General features: G+C 44.7%; 1 protein-coding gene across 3 annotated transcripts in view; it reads left to right on the forward strand.

The window, feature by feature from the left end:
* LOC138205151 (peroxidasin homolog) overlaps nucleotides 1-8294 on the forward strand; it is a 50692-nt gene extending 42398 nt beyond the window's left edge. For 2 of the 3 annotated variants that reach the window (XM_069160893.1, XM_069160894.1), the window contains 8 exons: nucleotides 407-1413; nucleotides 1502-1998; nucleotides 2268-2402; nucleotides 2798-3006; nucleotides 4028-4139; nucleotides 4520-4652; nucleotides 5256-5369; nucleotides 6525-8294. In XM_069160893.1, the coding sequence (XP_069016994.1) occupies nucleotides 407-1413; nucleotides 1502-1998; nucleotides 2268-2402; nucleotides 2798-3006; nucleotides 4028-4139; nucleotides 4520-4652; nucleotides 5256-5369; nucleotides 6525-6668 (2351 nt within the window). In that variant the 3' untranslated portion in view covers nucleotides 6669-8294. Of the gene's footprint in view, nucleotides 1-406; nucleotides 1414-1501; nucleotides 1999-2267; nucleotides 2403-2797; nucleotides 3007-4027; nucleotides 4140-4519; nucleotides 4653-5255; nucleotides 5370-6524 lie in introns of those variants that run through there. The other variant, XM_069160896.1, reaches the window with a different exon arrangement.
* The last annotated feature ends 12092 nt before the right edge of the window (nucleotides 8295-20386 follow it).

The following is a 20386-nucleotide window of genomic DNA, read 5'->3' on the forward strand; positions in this document are numbered from 1 at the left end:
ACAGTGGGTTCATTGAAAGGTTTCTAAAATAAGGTTATGTCAAATCAAACCATGCCAAGCACGCTGTGGACCAATAACGCTGCTTAAAACCTGGTTGTGTGGGGGTGGGTTTTTCTTTTCTCTCCTCTCTCGAATGAGTCCCTCTTTCCTTTGTTCTCTGTGGCTGAAGTGCTCACGCAGACAGAGATAGAGGAAAAAGGACTTCGGTCTTGCGTTAACAACAATGATCGTCATCCGTACGTCCTTTAAAAAGGGGTTCGTACCAGGTTAATAACTGGACTAATTGATTCAGGGTAGAACAGCTTTCCGAACGTTCTTTAGGTGAACGGATTGGTGTGTCATTATTTTCACAAATCTGTAGCCTTTAAATGTTCATTCAGATTCAATTTTTGTTGCCTTTCCACAGCATTTCGCTACAATGACCTGGTGTCCCCCCACTTCCTGGAGGTGATCGCCAACCTATCCGGCTGCACAGCCCACCGCCGCTTCAACAACTGCTCTGACATCTGCTTCCACCAAAAGTACCGCAGCCACGACGGCACCTGCAACAACCTGCAGCACCCCATGTGGGGCGCCTCGCTCACGGCCTTCGAGCGACTCCTCAAATCCGTCTACGATAACGGTTTCAACCTGCCGAGGGGAGCCACCGATCAGCTCCATAACGGACACAGGCTGCCCCTGCCGAGGTTGGTGTCCACCACGATGATCGGAACAGAGACCATCACCCCCGATGACCGCTACACCCACATGCTGATGCAGTGGGGTCAGTTCCTCGACCACGACATGGACTCGACAGTGGCGGCCCTCAGCCAGTCGCGGTTTTCGGACGGCCAGCTGTGCGCCCAGGTCTGCACCAATGACCCGCCGTGCTTCCCGATCCAGTTCCCGCCGAATGACCCTCGGCAGCTGCGGAGCGGCGCCCGCTGCATGTTCTTTGTCCGGTCCAGTCCCGTGTGTGGCAGCGGGATGACGTCTCTACTCATGAACAGCGTATATCCAAGAGAGCAAATCAACCAGCTGACCTCTTACATTGACGCGTCTAACGTCTACGGTAACTCGCGGCACGAGTCGGAGGAAATCCGCGACCTGGCGAGTCAAAGGGGTCTGCTCCGGCAAGGAATCATACAGCGGACGGGAAAGCCGCTTCTGCCGTTCGCCACCGGACCCCCCACCGAGTGCATGAGGGACGAGAACGAGAGTCCAATTCCGTGTTTCTTAGCTGGAGACCACCGTGCCAATGAGCAGCTCGGTCTGACTGCCATGCACACGGTGTGGTTCAGGGAACACAACCGCATAGCTACCGAGTTGCTGAGACTGAACCCCCACTGGGACGGGGACACCATCTACCACGAGGCCAGGAAGATAGTGGGCGCCCAGATGCAGCACATCACCTACAGTCACTGGTTGCCAAAGGTAACAGCTGCTAGTTACATTGTTAATAGTAATAGCGTGATAATAAGAAGAAATACTTACATATTCCTTTTTTTTTTTTTTCTCCTAGATCCTCGGCGAGGCAGGCGTAAAGATGATGGAGCCTTACGCTGGTTATAACCCCAATATAAACGCTGGCATCCTCAATGCGTTTGCAACAGCCGCGTTCCGCTTTGGGCACACGCTCATCAACCCAATACTCTACAGGTTGGACGAGGACTTCCAACCTATCCCCCAGGGACACATCTCCCTGCACCGGGCCTTCTTCTCCCCATTCCGCATCGTGAACGAGGGGGGCATCGACCCGCTGATCCGCGGGCTCTTCGGCGTCGCCGGTAAAATGCGTGTTTCCACGCAGCTTCTGAACACAGAGCTGACGGAGAGGTTATTCTCAATGGCCCACGCGGTGGCTCTGGACCTAGCCGCCATGAACATACAGAGAGGAAGAGATCACGGCATACCGCCGTATAACGACTACAGAACCTTCTGTAACCTGACCTCGGCTCAGACGTTTGATGATTTGAGGAACGAGATTAAGAATGCGAACGTCAGAGAGAAACTACAGAGGTAATTATACGCCCAAGATCGTTCCTCATATTTTTTTTTTTTTTTGAATTTGACGTAATTTGGCTTGAGCCCTGCATGTAAAAAAAAAAAAAAAAAGAAAAGTGAGCCATTTATAGGGTTCTTGTCAGCATTTTGAAAGAAACAATCTTGGTTTGACTCGTTTGAATCACTTCAGGGAATCTTGCGCCTCATAATAATTCTGGACCACGTTATATTTACATATGGTTTTGTGTCCCTGACCATCCCCCCCCCAACCCCACTTCCCCCAGGCTGTATGGCACTCCTCTGAACGTTGACCTGTTCCCTGCCCTAATGGCTGAAGACCTGGTCCCCGGCAGCAGATTGGGGCCCACCCTCATGTGTCTGCTTGCAGCGCAGTTCAAACGCCTGCGAGACGGTGACAGGTGCAAGAAAGATCACAACACATCTCACAAACACATTGCCTGATGAAAAAAAGAAGGCCTCCGGTTCACCCTTTCAATCATTGTCCTGCGTACTTCGTGGTTGCTTTTTAGTTTCTTTTTTTTTTTATAATGTTGTGTGTTAAGGTCAGGCTTTTGGTTCGTGATGAAAAATAAAACCAAAGCATGATACTAACTGAAGCTTTTTTAGCAGTACTTTAGGTGAATACGATTATTCAGGACTACGAGGCGACATATCTGTCCCCGCCCCTCTTACGTAAAGGGAGCGTTACGGTAGAATGCCACGAGGGGTGTTAAACTTCTGGCTCTCATATAATTAAAGCCATATAATACCAAGCGTTTCTCCCATCTCCTCATTCTGTTCCTGTCCTGTTCAGGTTCTGGTATGAAAACCCGGGCTTGTTCACTCCTGCCCAGCTCACCCAGTTGAAGCAGGCTTCTCTGACCCGGGTGCTCTGTGACAACGGGGACAACATCACCCGCATCCAGCAGGATGTCTTCCGAGTGGCCGAGCTGCCCCACGGCTACAGCAGCTGTGACGACGTCCCTCAGATTGACCTGCGCATGTGGCAGGACTGCTGCGAAGGTAAGGAAGAGTTCCGTTCGACACGTTCACTTGCAAAAGGTCAGGTTGTTAGAAACACATCTAAATACGATGCAGTAAACTCAAAAACAACAAAAAAAAATCATCATGATTATTATAATGAGTGATCAAACCCTTTTTGACAGGATCAACCCCAAAATTAACATGACTAAGTCTTAAGATTGCATTTGATGCAAGGCATAATAAAGCCAGTTTAAATTCATTTTACAGAACAAGAACAAGCAGTTGTTTATTATTATTTTTTTTTTTTTTAACTTACATTTTAATTCGGGATACACGCTATCTCTTAATTAATTCTTCTTTCATCCCAGATTCTGACCCAGTCGCTCTTTGCTTTGACAAAACGTACCGTACAAGGAAAGAGCAAAGCTAATAAACAGAGAATATCCGGCCAGCAAGAAGGAGGGAGGAGCCTGTTTTGATTTATCAGCCACACGTAGAGTTTCCTGTGTGCGCGCGTGTAAAGCAGCTCATTTCTATCTCGGCGTACGACAGGAAGTTTTGTGGTTCCTAGAAAGTCTTTATCTTTTTTCTAAAGAAGGTTGTCTGGTGAATCGAAGGCACCCTGAGGATGAGCGGCCGGCTTTAAACTTTCCGATAAAGATGCAGCCCTCCTGATTCCATTCAACAGTCCTTCCTCACATTTATTGTGACCCGTCTCTCGATGCACTTTGCTGACATTCAGTGAGCCCCAGATGGGTCCTTTGAAGTCATGGTTTCCTGTTGCATGTGCATCGCGAGTGGTTGTTGTCTTTGAGGACAAAACTATACATGTTGTTTCCATTTTTTTTTTTTTTTTTTTTTTTTTTTTTTTTTCAATGCTCTAATGTGTGTTTCCTTTAGTTTTGCTTTTTTTGCATTTTTTTTTTTTTATCATGTAGAATAAAAAATATATAACTTGGTTCTCAGTTGCTGTGCGGCAAAACGATGACGACTCTATACGATTGTTTTTTTCCTCTGTTGGTGAACTGCAGTGTGTCGTGTTGTGTGTTTGACCCACCAGACTGCAGAACTAAAGGTCAGTTCAACGCCCTGTCGTACCACTTTAGGGGACGCAGATCAGCCGAGCACAGCTACAGCGAGGACAAACCTGTCGACAGCATCCAGGAGAACAGGTACCACAGCAAACATCAGGAATTCATGTGCGAAAAAAACAAAAAAAAAATCCGTGACAAGCTTGATGAATTCATCATCTGCATTTTGGTGGTGAGGTACTAAAAAGGGGGAAATTCGATATTCTATACGCGCTGAAATGTATTTTCAGCTCTGCGGTGTCAGTGTGTGATGTTATGTTACTGAAATGTTTACTTCATGCCGAGCTCTTCCGTGAGACTTAAATTCAGCTATTTATGGTTTCAAATGTTTCCTGCAAGAAATCGGGCATTCTGCACTGGTATGTGTTACGCAAATAGTGAATGGGCCTGCAAACACCATATAAACGATAGCTACACAATTACAATGTCATTTTAAACCTGCGCATTTTGTCATTTCGCAGCTCGGTGGAGGAAGCCCCGGGGAGTCTTGTAAATGTCACCGTGACCTCCAAAAAGAGCACTGAGCCCTCAATCAGTGAGTTCCAGGATTTTGTGTCCGACATGCAGAAGACGATCACAAGCTTACGAAAGCAGGTGTGTTTCTTTACTGACACCAGGCACCGGAGACATAACGTCCATGAACGCGAGAGGACATGTGTTTTGACAGCAGATTGACACCAAAGTAAAAAAAAAAGTGTCATTTTCATCTGATGGAAGATGAAAATTGATGAGAGGGTTTATGAAGCACCCTCGGCATATAGTGTGGTTATTTAGAGTAATTCTAGGAGATGCTTTTTATCCAGAGAGTGGAGGTAATTGATATATATATATATATATTTTTGTATGAGGTAAATTGAAAATAAATCTTTATGTTCAGGAGGATGGGGAAATCTTTGTCTGAAACTCTGTGTTGCCTAAAAGGCACTCTGAGGCACTGAGAGTTGGGCAACCCTCTTGCCTTCCTAGTATTTGTTCCATGAGTCGAAACATGTCTTACCCAAGTTGCATCTTAAAAAAAAACTAGCTAAGACATTGACACAACCAAAAGCCCTTTACATATTTCCCATTAGCATGTCAGCGGGCACAGTGAATTCCTCAGGGTGGCGTCCCGGCAATCCCGACCGTGTCCTGCGGTCAACTGCTGCTTTAAAAGTCTTTGGTAATTATTGAAACGTTGTTGTCTTTGTACCTCTGCAGATTAAAAGACTTGAAACCCGTCTGAGCAAGACCGACTGCACTGATAGCGAGGGGCGCGAGCGCACAGACGGAGAACGGTGGAAAAAGGACTCCTGCGCCGCGTGTGAATGCAGAGTAGGTTGGACACCACGCGGAAGCACAACACCGCGGGAACACGCCCGCGCCCGCGACGCTTGCATTCTTTCCTTTTGAAACTCGAATCGGCATATCGGCGTTTCTCTCGCTGAGGGCCGGCCGTCCGTCCGTCAGCCTCAGACACTCTGCGGGACTCCGCTCAGTTTAAATGCCCCAGTTCCTCTTTGTCTGTCGCCGTTGGAAGCGGTTCACCTTTTCAAGCACCTCTTGGCAGCGTGCTTTTCCTGGCACCGCTTTCTCCCCGCAGTGCTTTGTGCGCGTGTGTGTGCGTGTGCGTGCGTGTGTGTGTGTGTGTGTGTGTGTGTGTGTGTGTGTGTGTGTGTGTGTATACCAGCCACTTCTCTGGCTTTCATCCTTTATCTCTGACGCCTTGTTGATGCCAGCTGCTGGCAAAGGTGATGGCTCCCCATGCCAAACCTAACTGGCTCCGTTCTCCTCCAGGCCTCTCTTTCCCTCCCGCTTACATTGTGTTGTTGTCTTTCAATTCAAATGTTCAATTTTTTTTTTTCATTTTTTTTTTTTTTTTTTGCTCACTATATCTGATAACACACCCGTCAGTTTCTCCCTCCCTCCAACCCCCCCCCCCCCCCCCCCCAAAAAAAAAAAAAAAAACCCTATCGCCTTCCTAGAGTCTCTGTAATTGGAGGACCTCTGCAATAATTCAACTTGGCAGGCAGAAGCACAATGAGGAAAGACTGTCTGGGAAAGAACCGTCTGGCTCGACACATCATGCTGTTACTCTAAAACAAAGCGCTTTGTTGTTCTGTTCAGCCTTGTCGTCGGGCCCTTTTATCGCCGGGTAAAACTTTTCAGTTACCGTTGACGTCTTTTGCACGTTCTGTGAAGTTTATGGACTAATATCGGCGCAAAAAAGGGAAAAAAAAAGCCCGACGTTCAGACTTTGATCTGTGAACGGAGGGAAAAAAAAAGAAAAAAAAAACTGTTAAAACATATATAACTATTTTCTAATAAAGGAGGACTTTTAAGGCTTCCACTTATTTGGTGTGAGATTAGTTGGAACAGCCGGCAGCCTGAGACAGAGAATGAAAGCGCGCCTCCGGTTTTAAAGAACACAACTGACCGACTGTCCCTTCCTGTCCCGTCCCCCCCCTCCCCCCCACACCTCCCCCGCAGGACGCCCAGGTGACCTGCTTCGTGGAGTCCTGTCCGGCAGCCGAGTGCAAACGGCCCGTCAAGCTAAAAGGCGCCTGCTGCCCGGTGTGCCTCGAGCGGGCGGGCGTCGACGGGCGGCCGAAAGCAGACGCCCGACACGGATAAGCCCTCAGGACCCCCCCCCCGCCCCCCCCACCCCCCGGACAATCCTCCTGACGAAACAGCTCCGGTGTCTTGAGAGTTAACGCAGTCAGACGTATCGAGAGAGGAGACGAGACTCACGACGGTGAGCTGACCCGCAGCCGCCGGCCAAACCTCGATAGACCCAATAGCCTCGCCTCAAGTGTTTTTTTTGGTTATGTTCAATTTTGTATTTTTGTTTTCTTCGATCAGGGGAGGGGGAGATTTTGTTGTTTTTGTTGTTTTGTTTCATTTCAGCTCGTTGCACCCTCCAAGGCCAGCAGCCGGAGACTCGGTTTGAAATCCCCCCCCCCCCCCTCCCCGGCCCCGCAAGCCGGCGATTTACTAGATGGATTTATTTGTGAACTGATTGGGCGGATGGACGGACGGACGGATGAATGAATGGGTGGATTATAAACAAGACGGACAAACCTCTCCTCTTTGCTCGCCGGGGGCTCCTGACGTGCAACCGGCCGCCGTTCGCTCTCCTGCGACTAAACGCGGCAAAACCAACGACCGGTTGCCGTCGACGAGCAGGAAGAGGAAGTAGATTGGAAGCCGGCGGCCATTTTGTTGTCTCACGAAATTTTCTCAGGTTAGAGATGCCGAAAACTGGTGCTATTTTCCCCTTTTTATTACGATTTCATTACTAAATACAAACTTTAAAAAGTATTGTCTTTTGTATGCCAAGCAACCTATATACACTCAGTATATGTCTTTTAATGATACATCACAAGGGGGAGGATTGGTTTATTCAGTTAAAAGACCTAATGAATAGAGTTACTTCATCGTTTAACCCACGGTGCTTTACATCACATAACAATTATGTGTTTGTTTTTCCCTTCTTGTATAAAAAAAGAAAAAAAAGAAAAAGAAAATGCTTACATATGAAGATAATGTGAAGCCCTTAAAGAAATGTCTACTGATAACTGCTCCTCTATCCATGTTTCACCTCCTTCGATTGTCTCTGCTGGCCTGTCCTGAGCTTGAGTGAGGTGGAGCCTCGTGGTGCTCTCCATTCAGGACACTCGATCCAGCTCTCGCACTGTTGTGCTCCTTTCGAAGTTTCACTTTTGCTTTCAGGACGCAGTGAAAGAATTTCAATTTTTTTTTTTTTTTTTTTTTTTTTTTACCACTGTAACGTTGTTGAACTTTATCCCGGTATTTCTCTCCATTTTATAAAGCCAAATGTATGATTTTAGTAACTTCTACATTTACTTAAAAAAATTAAAAAAAAAAAAAAAAGCATGTCTCTATCTATGAAACTATGTATGAATGTTGTAATGGTCAGGATTTAGCCTTAACTCTTATCACAGCAGTATTCTTCTCCTTCTGACCTGCTCATACTTGTGTTTTAGTCATGCATCGCCTTCAGTCCATACAGCACTGTACACACAAGTGAAGGACTGCTCCTTAAACTATTGACTGCTTTTTTTGTTGTTGTTGTTGTTGTTGTTTTGCTGTTATGGACCTGCAGCTCTTCTGCTCCAGTTTCCACAAAGACACTCTCGCATGCATTCCTTTGTCAAGCATCCACTTTGACTCCTCCTTTCCTCCCCCCCCCCTCCTCTTTCAATTTTTCTGCTCATGTGTAATGTCCCCCCCCCCCCCCCCCCCCCCCCCACCGTAGAGGACGGTCTTCAGTGTCGATGTAGGCGAGGAATGGTTACCCTGCTCGCGTTTCTTTGCCATATTGAAGATTTTTTTTGAGTCTGGAGTGACGTCATTTCGCGGAGCATGTGTGGAGCGCCGGCTTCTCTGGCCCTCTGACCCTCATTCCACTGTAATGGAAGCCAGATGAGAGGGGAAGCGAGGGTAATGCTGGGTGGGGCAGAAGGGGGGGGGGGGGGAGGCGGGGCGGGAGGGGGGGCGGGGAAGGGTGCAGGACGATTGGAATACAGTGTCGATACAAAAACAAGCCTTCATCCGTCTTGCCGTTGCGAGACACTTCACTCCCATCAGCGGGGGCCTTTCACGTGTACTGTACATAGATGAAAACCACTCGTTGTACTCCCATGCACTGGCTCACTTAGCGTAACACAAGTCACGATTTTCGTTTTCCTTGTTTTGCTTTGCTCTCATTTGTGTTAAAGCAGCCGCAGCTGCCGCGCTCCTTTCCATTGTTTTCTTTACGTGGTCACGTCCTGAGCAAACATCTGTCACTGAACAGAGATATGATACCCTGCGGGATGTTCCATTCAGGATTCCACGCAGATTACTGGGGGGCTGGCAGTCACACTGGTAAATTAGTCGTTTTTTATCGCATGTTCAAATATACCGGACAGGTTTGTTCATCCAATTGTGTGTTTACAGTTTGGTTATTCTGACTGTGGCCTCTCCTAAAATACCATGTTATACCATGTATTACATTATGTGTTCTCATGTGTGTGTGTGTGTGTGTGTGTGTGTGTGTTTTACAGATTTTTTTGTTTTGTTTTATTTGATATATTTTCATAAACTCTGTGCATGAATGAGTGTATGAGTCTCTTTCTGTCTCAGTAACGGGCTGAATGCATTTTGTCAATCGTCCCAAGGTCTGGCTGCCAAATCACTGTGAGCTCTCATCGTTAGCGGTCTTCACATCGATTTGACTATTGTATCACTTCATTTTTATTTTCTGGTTGTTGTTGTTTGTTTGTTTTTGGTTTTTTTTGTTGTTTCTGGTTCCCTCTATTCATTTCCCCTTGAAAAAAAAAAAAATTGTCAATGGAATGCACTGCTCTTCAAGACTGAACATGCTTTACCTACAGTGTCCCTTAACCAGTGGTCAATGTGGATATACTAGCACCTATCATGACAGTTGTATTGTACCTTTGCCAAAGAATGGTTTGCACTGTAATGTATGCCTCTCAACAGTAGTCATAAATAAATAAGCCACGTTTGAATTACAGTCCTACATAATGGCGCCTGTTCTTTTTCAACTCCTCTGCTTGGCAGCAGCTCACGACGAAGACGACAGAAAAGAGAAATCTGAAAGATGTGACCTGTCACTCGCTGATTAATGCTCTGTCAGTGCTCAGACTTTGATTTTGATTATCACAGAACATCTTCGTTGCCGTAAAATCAATGCAACGCTGTTACATTTTCTATTTTAGCAGCTGATAAAGTCAAGTCTCTTTGCAACGACTCCGCTTTACTCTCCTGGTAGTTCCTGCACTTCCTCAGGAGCCCGAGGTTCCTTTTGATATTTGATTTGCAGATTTGATAATACTTCCAGCTCCTGCTTCTGTTTTTGGCCATCCTTGTTTGTCTGCCTGCCAGTTTATCGGTCGCTCTGCTCACCTCTTTGATCCGCACTGAAATATGTCTTTAACTATTAGATGGATGCCATTAAAGTTCAGTCGTGGTCCCCCGAGAGGACCCTTCGCTTTTTTTTTTTATTGCGCCCTCAGCAGTTCGAAGTGTCCTCTTATCCACATGACTAAAGCGTCTCAACAACTATTGGATAATATAATTAGCAAATTAATATTACATTGAACTACGAGAGTAACGATAGAAAAATATGATATACTGTACCTGCTCAACAGCATTAAGCTTCAAGCTCCACTGTGCCTAAGTGCAGAGTCACTGGCATTGCTGCCTCTCACTCTTCTCCTTTGGTTTGTCTTCTGGCAGGTTTTGACAAGAGAAACAACACTATCTGGATTAGGTATAAACAAAAAAGGCAGCTGTGAAGTCGTTGAAGAGGGATGTTTGCAAGGTGAGTAATATGGCATGTTGAAGAGGCCAATGAACGTTAACCCCGTTACGTGACGCCCGCTTCAGACCGTTCGGCTGGAGATCTTCTCGTGCATTGTGGCTGCCCCCCCCCCCCCCCCCCTCCTCCTCACGTGTCCTAAGTCTGTTTTTCGATGTTGGTTGTGCACATCCTCCTCAGAAATGAGATGCAATCTGAACGGTGAACACCAGGGGCAGCGCCGAGACGTGACAGGGTCGGTAGGCACGAAAGCAAAGACGGCGAAAGGAGGACGTTTTGAAGACAAGCCGATGGATCAAGTCCGTAATTACCTCCATCTGTACAACGTGTCGTCTGCACAGTGAAAACGTTGACATGAAAACCTGCAAAAAAAAAATGGAAACAAGTCTGAGACCAATGTGTTCGAGCACGATCGGAAGTGCTGCTGAAGAGGGCCGGCGCTGTGTTTCGTCCCCACCATTAGACGCCTCAACTGGCTCGGCAGTTTTATCCATTAATGTTCCACCGAGAGCAAAATAATATGGTGATGTCGCCATTTGTATGTTTTATGCAAATGTGTAAGTTCTATCGATATCGTTAGTTCTAATGGCGTGCCCACCAGTGGATTCCTCAAGTAACACGCAGAGCACATGAGCAGGTACGTGACCAGGCGTCTACATGAATGCGTAGTTAAAAATAAACATCTCTGAACCAGCACCACGTATGCTTTCTAGCAAATTGTCTCTGCTCTGGAATTTGTTTTGCTGGTAACTGTGTTTTAGCATTGGTCAGCACTTGCCTGAAAACCTGACATGACACGAGCTCCCCCCCCCCCCCCTCCCCCCACTTTATCTCCATCTACACTCTGTTTCCTCCATCCACGTATCTCCCTTGGTCTTTTATCCTTCTCCCCCTAGACTCAGCGTTGGCAGCTGGGGGTGGGGGGGGGGGGGGGGTGAGTGGACGGAGCGTCCGGAAGGAAAACCGGACCAGGAAATGAGGTTTCCAGTGGCTGCACAGATAAAAAAGGGCTTTCATCTCCTATCCCGGCAGGAAAACACATTATCACGCTGACGACAAGGGACCTACCTTATTTCGAGTAAGGGGGACGCAAACATGAATACACTCATGCACATCCTCTGTGTTCCTCTCTTACCTGCTGTAGAGTTTCCCTTCCCTTTACCGACAACAGCCAAAGGTTCGGGCTGTTTTTTAAATTACCTTCTCTGTTTAATGTGGAGAAAAAAAAAAAAAAGATGGAAAATCAGATTATGTAAGCGAGGAAGTGCTGTAAGTGTCTGGGCTAGATGTTGGCCAGCAAAACAACACGCACAAACGCCAATCAACAAACCACCTATCAACCTACAAACTGTGACTAGAGCATCCATCCATCCAGTTCTCAATTTCCTTCCAGCGCGTTTCAGATCTCGAGGCAGGCGGTAGGAAAGAGGCAGACGACTGTGGCTTCTAAAAAGTTTGGAAAGGACACCGGCCTGCAGCTGCACAACCCTGGCTGTAGCAAAGCCTGTCCCTTCCCACTCATCACATATTGGAATTTCATTTAGGCAATTGGCTCTCCGCATTACACCTCTCACTTGCCAAGGTGGGGGGGATTCTTTCCCCTCGCTAATGGAACGTCACTCTCATTTCCAGAGCGAGGAGGATGAAAGGGAGGGAAGTGGTGTCCCGCTTAGGGAAAATAGGTTTTGCAACCCCTGACTCGAAAGGACTGCAGCGATGGCTTGTGACGACCCCCCCCCCAACCTCCCAGCAGGTGGGAAATGTCACGAGATGGCTTCCGGCAAGTGTTTTTGGCACTGACACACAAAGCCACTGAGTTGACAGTGTCGGTGTTTGCACACTTGCAGTATGCTGAAAGCAGCATTAAAAGATGAGTGTAAAAGTTTGAAATGTGCCCTGATGGTGGCACAAGAGGAAATCATTTTAATTTCGTTTTTAAAAATCAAACGGTACAAAGTACAATCCGTGACGAAAAAGTTTTCTTCTTACTAATGCAGACATGGACATTTTGATGGCGCAGTAATGGTAAAGGAAACGTCACAGGATCACCACCCTTATTAGGAGGCGTTCTCCGCGGACTACGTGCATCCATACCAGTGTTTATTGCAAACCGGCTTTCTCTTGACCAATGAGCAGTCCCTCCAGGAATTGCGAACTCACTGATAATTGAGATAAGTTCAAGCCGTCTCCACAATATTTGTGGGAGCTTCCAATTTTGCTAAATTCATGTGATTTTTCCACATAAAATGTACTTAACAGAAGCTCTGCTGAAAGTATTACGGTACCTGTGTACCTGACCGGATGCACCTTCTTCAGTCGTGGACGGTGACTTTTGAAACACGAATGCCATTCAAAACGCCTCGACATTGTTTTATTTTAGATTTATATTTAGATAGATTTTCTGAAGCATTTCAAAGGTTTCCGTTACCGATATCCCAAGTTTGACACAAATTTAGAGAAGTGATTTTTGCTTCAGTCCATGGTAAAAAAAAATATATATATATGTACAGTGGGTACGGAAAGTATTCAGACCCCTTTAAATTTTTCACTCTTTGTTTCATTGCAGCCATTTGCTAAAATCAAAAAAGTTCATTTTATTTCTCATTAATGTACACTCAGCACCCCATCTTGACAGAAAAAAACAGAAATGTAGAAATTTGTGCAAATTTATTAAAAAAGACAAACTGAAATATCACATGGTCATAAGTATATTTCTTCTGATCCTCCTTGAGATGGTTCTACTCCTTCATTGGAGTCCAGCTGTGTTTAATTAAACTGATTGGACTTGATTAGGAAAGGCACACACCTGTCTATATAAGACCTTACAGCTCACAGTGCATGTCAGAGCAAATGAGAATCATGAGGTCGAAGGAACTGTCCAAGGAGCTCAGAGACAGAATTGTGGCAAGGCACAGATCTGGCCGAGGTTACAAAATAATTTCTGCAGCACTCAAGGTTCCTAAGAGCACAGTGGCCTCCATAATCCTTAAATGGAAGAAGTTTGGGACGACCAGAACTCTTCCTAGACCTGGCCGTCCAGCCAAACTGAGCAATCGTGGGAGAAGAGCCTTGGTGAGAGAGGTAAAGAAGAACCCAAAGATCACTGTGGCTGAGCTCCAGAGATGCAGTAGGGAGATGGGAGAAAGTTCCACAAAGTCAACTATCACTGCAGCCCTCCACCAGTCGGGGCTTTATGGCAGAGTGGCCCGACGGAAGCCTCTCCTCAGTGCAAGACATATGAAAGCCCGCATAGAGTTTGCCAAAAAACACATGAAGGACTCCCAGACTATGAGAAATAAGATTCTCTGGTCTGATGAGACCAAGATTGAACTTTTTGGCGTTAATTCTAAGCGGTATGTGTGGAGAAAACCAGGCACTGCTCATCACCTGCCCAATACAATCCCAACAGTGAAACATGGTGGTGACAGCATCATGCTATGGTTTTTTTTTTTCAGCTGCAGGGACAGGACGACTGGTTGCAATTGAAGGAAAGATGAATGCGGCCAAGTACAGAGATATCCTGGAAGAAAACCTCTTCCAGAGTGCTCTGGACCTCAGACTGGGCCGAAGGTTCACCTTCCAACAAGACAATGACCCTGAGCACACAGCTAAAATAACAAAGGAGTGGCTTTGGAACAACTCTGTGACCATTCTTGACTGGCCCAGCCAGAGCCCTGACCTAAACCCAATTGAGCATCTCTGGAGAGACCTGAAAATGGCTGTCCACCAACGTTCACCATCCAACCTGACGGAACTGGAGAGGATCTGCAAGGAAGAATGGCAGAGGATCCCCAAATCCAGGTGTGAAAAGCTTGTTGCATCATTCCCAAGAAGACTCATGGCTGTACTAGCTCAAAAGGGTGCTTCTACTCAATACTGAGCAAAGGGTCTGAATACTTATGACCATGTGATATTTCAGTTTTTCTTTTTTAATAAATTTGCACAAATTTCTACATTTCTGTTTTTTTCTGTCAAGATGGGGTGCTGAGTGTACATTAATGAGAAATAAAATGAACTTTTTTGATTTTAGCAAATGGCTGCAATGAAACAAAGAGTGAAAAATTTAAAGGGGTCTGAATACTTTCCGTACCCACTGTATATGAGCTACCACTGCTTACAAAAATGAGTGTAACTGTGTGCTGATGTAGATCAAGCGATGTAACTTGGAATACTTACTCAGGAAAGTTAGTGATTCCTCCTGCTCCGTGAATATTACAGTAATGCACTCTGTTTACCGAAAGGACTCCGGAAGTACATTGGTACGGTATCTTCTACTTCCTGTGGACTTTTGCTTTTGTCTTAATGTAATTAATTACACTGTCACCTTGCTATCACTGTGAGAGTCCTATACTTGTTTTGACTTGGTAATGGACTGCACATTCAACTACAGTATATCTGCTTGTATTTGTGGTTTAGTTGTTATCGGTATTTATGTAACAGTAAATGTGTGTCTATATCGGTCAGCATGAAGGTTTTTGGTTTAGTCTTCCTCTTTCCTCCTCGGTTCCTGATGTCATTCGCAGCTTTTGTTGTTTCCAATTCCCAAAGTGTGAGTTACACTAATTCGATTTACGGCTGTAACTCAGCGCAAAATAGAGTGCTACATTTAACCCCCTTTCCCCTGAGGGGGAATTTCTCCCCCCATATGAAAATACCAAACTCCTTTTCCAGGTCCATTAACCGTGATTACCTAAACAGAACGTATCCTGTTGCTAAAATGTGGACAAATCGGGTCAGCAGAAACAGATAAGAGGAGGTACTTTTTTTCTTCAGTTTTACCCAGCCTAGATAGGATAATATCAACCATCTGTGAGTGTGTGTGTGTGTGTGTGTGTGTGTGTGTGTGTGTGTGTGTGCGTGTGTGTGTGTGTGTGAGAGAGCGGGGCAGTGAGTTGAGAGGAACACACAGATACAAAGTAATTGTTGCTGATAGAGAGCCAAGCAAATCTCATGTGAGGACTGGCTGAGCGCCTCGCTGGCAGATGACTGACTGGCAGATGGGATGACTCAGTGCGTGACCGACTGACTGGCTGACTGATAGGCTCGCTGGTTGATTTGCCTGCATTCCTCGGTGCACACCAGCGGGGTACAGTCTGACCCAGCGTGATAATCCCCTCGCTGCCAGGACCCCTAATCAGCTCTCCTCTAGACCCTAAAGTGGGCCAGCAAATGGCGGGGGGAGCCAAACTCTCACACTGAAGGAATGTATGTTAACAAGCACGCAAAGCACGTACACACACTCTGCGACGCCAAAAAAAAGAACTATCTGTCTACAAAACCACTACATCTTTCCAAATGAAAGATATGCTGAACAAGATAAGTGAACTCGGCAGCAGAATTCTTCACCGAGGTTGGGAAATTTGAGGCGGGAGTGTGAGAAATGTACTTTAAATTACCAAAGTCACCAAGAAACAATCAAAACAGATACACAAAGGTTTTTTTTTTTTTTTTTTAATCGAGGGAATTCACCTGATATTGATGCCAAACACTGTCAACACTGTATATTGGGCAATAAACTAGGGGGGAACTTCTTTGTGTTGTGATATTCATGATACAAAATAAAATCTGTCTAAACTGCTGTGTGCTGCTGTTGCATGTCCATATGACTGTAGTAGCTAATGTAATTACAGCTGGTAATTTAATGTGCGGATAGAATCAAACCTCATGTTTTCCAGGATACCAGTTTCTACAAAGACTTGATGCATCGTTCGGGATTAAAGGCCAAACCTGTTGCTACAGACGATCAAGGAAACAAACTGTTAGTTCCGCAACAAAGATGTAATCCCTCACCGGCTTCCCATTCACAAGGCTTCAAAGCTGGCTTGTTAAGATGCTCAACCAATCTGGAGGTACTGTACTTCTGTTGGTAAATGAAGTCCACGTTTTTTCTGGTGGGTAAGAATTTTACCAGTGCACTGTGAGCACTGCAACCTTTTTCTGACGGTCCAGCCGTCGCTGCTGTTGGAGCTGTAAAAAGGTGAATAAATTGTGGATAAATGAAATAAAAGGCATCAGAACCCCTAAGAAATTGATCTGTTTGATCTGATAACATTTGGAAAACACTAAGCGATTACATTTTCTTTTGTCATTTTATCCCCATTTAAGTTAACATAGGGCTAAACTGAAGGTCCCCCTCCCTGATACAAAATGTCACCAGAGCACCAGAATCTCTGGAAAAAATTGTGCCTCAATGAAATAAAAGGTGTGCATAAAAGAAGTCGCAGTCATGCCGATTCTTTTAGCTTTTACAATTTTTGAAAAGTAGGTTACTGTAATGTGGTATCACTTTTCATATCTTGTAAGTAATACCTTTAAGCTTACTTTGCCAGTATGTTAACACATTCAGCTGTGATAGCGTTGCTAGGTGGGACTGATCAAAATACAGAAAGGTAACAGTGACAAATCAGCAACAAACACATAGGTGCTGCAAACAGAGAAAAATGTATTGATTTTTACAAATATGGTGGCCCCTCCATCTCGATGGTGAGTTGACACAGGACTAGAAAAAAAAGCATTAAATATGAAGAAAAATATTGCAGTGACCACCTCCCGTGAATATGTTGTGAGATCATAGCATTTTGCCATAACTACAACTCATTGGGAGACATATGTTCATGTGCTCGAATTAAAACAGTTACACTTCTTCATCGCTATCATATCGAAAAATGTGTCAGGAATGTACATGACACTTTTACGTTGAATTAGGTAATAGAATGAAGTCTTTGATGTTTTCCTCGAGGTCAGAACAAGTCAACACTTGTCGACTATATCCTCATATCATCGTCATCTGGTGAAGGCATTGTTGTGTATGAGCAAAGATCGTCACAGTAAATGCATACGCGAAGATGAACAGATACATATTAACCAAAGAAATAGTAAGCTTGTAGTATGCAATGCTGCTATAAAAGCCTCGGGAGAATGAATCACATGTAATTGTGGTGCAAGAGTCAAAGGAGTGACTTCATCCCAAACGTGTTATCTATCCATAGACCCTAAATTCAAGGCGGCCCGACAAAATCCCTCGGAGGAGTTCGACAAAGTACAACGTGTCAGAATCGGCCAAAGTGGCGACTAAATTCAAAATAGTGGACTTCTTGTCGAGTTTACGTAACGGTGCAATGTAAATTTTTGTGTGTCCAGGGGTGATACACGTGCTCACCGGATTTCGTGAATTTAGGTAAATGTGGCCGCCGGGGCATCTCTTTAGGGGGCGCTCTCGAGCCGTTTGGCCGCACCCACTCACAAAACACATATATCACATGTATTGTCTCACCACGCCAGATGTATGTCACACGTTTCGTGAGGTTTCAAGCATCCTTTGACCTTAAACATAAACTTCCTGTGTCACGGCGAGACATCCAACTTTGCCGCATCGTCACGGCGACGCCCATTGACAAAGTCGAACGAATGTCTCAATATATCATCAACTACATGTTTAGGTTATTGTGACCCGACTTTACGTTCATGGGATCAACCAGCTCGACGTAGAATGTGAAAGTATGAAAAGTGTCATTTCCAGTGGCCAACAGGGGGCGCTATGACTATGAGCGAATATTACCCCACAGGGGTCTTCAGGGCGGGGCTGTTATCATACCTGTGATGTTTGGAGAAGGTCGGTCCATGTACATAAGATTTAAAGCAACTCGTAGTTTCATGGTGAGACGCTCAAAATGGCCACCACGCTACGGGCACACACATCGATGAAAACGAATTATTTTGATAAATTTTAATCCCAAACATGTTTTCTATCCATAGAACCTAAATTCAAGTCGGTCCGACAAAATCCCTCGGAGGAGTTCGACAAAGTACAACGTGTCAGAATCGCCCAAAATGACGAATGAATTCAAAATGGTGGACTTCCTGTCAAGTTGACATAACGGTGCAATGTAACTTTTTTGTGCGTCTAGGTGTGATACACGTGATTAAAAAAAAGTCGTATTATAGCATGTCGGCTAAAATATGGAAAAAAAAGTCATACGTCGTCGGAAATATGATCACGGTCATATTTTGCACGACATGCTATAAGTATGACTTCCGTTCAAGTTATGGACGGCAGCGTAGTGGAGGACCTTTCAGCGTTGTCGTCTCAGTCTGAAGGTACCAGATTCAATTCTCACCTGGAAAGTTATACGTGGAATTTGCACGTTCCTGCAAAACTAATAACCTAAAAGTAAAGTTTGTCATCCATAATATGGATGACTAACTTGTGCATGTAGTCCAGAATGTAAAACATTACATTCAAGCAAGAACATGCGATAAGCTGTTTTATTCTTTTGCTTGCACTTTGCGGTTTTATTTTTTTCAATTTAGAATATATGTATAAAGTCCTATCTAAACTATTTTTGTCTTAACTTGAAGAAAAACATTATAATTAAGAATTAAAACTGCAACCTATACCTCCACCGTCCACAAATATTCATTTAAATGCGACCAAAATTGCCACAGACATTCTTTGGACAGTAAATATACATGTTTTCAAGGAGGTCTGCAGTGATATTAAATATCTTCCTGTAATGTGTAGTGTATGCAAAACTTTTTCAAATTCCCCAAACGTTTCAACTTCACTAAAAGTTGAATCACCATCAACAGGTGGAATCTGAACCATTAATAGCAACCTTGGTGAAGTAGAATCTTTTACCTGTTGAGTTAACCAGACTGTCGGCTGAGTCTCTGGAAGCTCTGAGTGAACTCCGTGGTACACTTTCTCCTACAACGACTCATTCTCCGGCACCGAAGATAGTCCTGCGGTCTACAACGCCGACTTCCAGCGTGAAACGACCTCATGAAGACACGGGTTCGAGCCCCGCTGAGGTAACACAACACACACATGGTTCACGGTTTACCCGCCGAGGTAATGCAACACTCACGGTTTACCCGCCGAGGTAACACAACACACATGGTTCACCGTTTACCCGCCGAGGTAACGCAACACACGAGGTTCACAGTTTACCCGCCGAGGTAACGCAACACACGAGGTTCGCCGTTTACCCGCCGAGGTAACGCAACACACGAGGTTCGCCGTTTACCCGCCGAGGTAACACAATACACGAGGTTCGCCGTTTACCCGCCGAGGTAACACACAAGGTTCACGGAGGGTGAGACCTCCTAAGGCGAGTCCCTGCAAGGGTAAGCCACAAACCAAAGGTAAAAAAAAAAAGTCCAAAAGAGACTTTTTTTTCATTGTGTGCTGGTTGAGTTGCTTCAGTGAGAAGTAACTTGAGGCATGTCAGTTCAGAAAAAGGTCATAATCCAAAAAGTCATAAAAAAAGTCATACTATAGCATGTCGTTCAAAATATGATCAAAAAGTCATACTATAACATGTCGTCTAAAATATGATCAAAAAGTCATACTATAGCATGTCGTCTAAAATATGACCAAAAAGTCACTATAGCATGTCGTCTAAAATATGATCAAAAAGTCACTATAGCATGTCGTCTAAAATATGATCAAAAAGCCATACTATAGCATGTCGTCTAAAATATGATCAAAAAGCCATACTATAGCATGTCGTCTAAAATATGATCAAAAAGTCATACTATAGCATGTCGTTCAAAATATGATCAAAAAGTCACTATAGCATGTCGTCTAAAATATGATCAAAAAGTCACTATAGCATGTCGTCTAAAATATGATCAAAAAGCCATACTATAGCATGTCGTCTAAAATATGATCAAAAAGCCATACTATAGCATGTCGTCTAAAATATGATCAAAAAGTCATACTATAGCATGTCGTTCAAAATATGATCAAAAAGTCATACTAGAGCATGTCGTCTAAAATATGATCAAAAAGTCATACTATAGCATGTCGTCTAAAATATGATCAAAAAAGTCATACTATAGCATGTCGTCTAAAATATGATCAAAAAGTCACTATAGCATGTCGTCTAAAATATGATCAAAAAGTCATACTATAGCATGTCGTCTAAAATATGATCAAAAAGCCATACTATAGCATGTCGTCTAAAATATGATCAAAAAGTCATACTATAGCATGTCGTTCAAA

This window comes from Embiotoca jacksoni, unplaced genomic scaffold (assembly GCF_022577435.1).
Source record: "Embiotoca jacksoni isolate LCO1_2020_lvr unplaced genomic scaffold, fEmbJac1.0.p SCAF_27, whole genome shotgun sequence".
Lineage (NCBI taxonomy): Eukaryota > Metazoa > Chordata > Actinopteri > Embiotocidae > Embiotoca > Embiotoca jacksoni.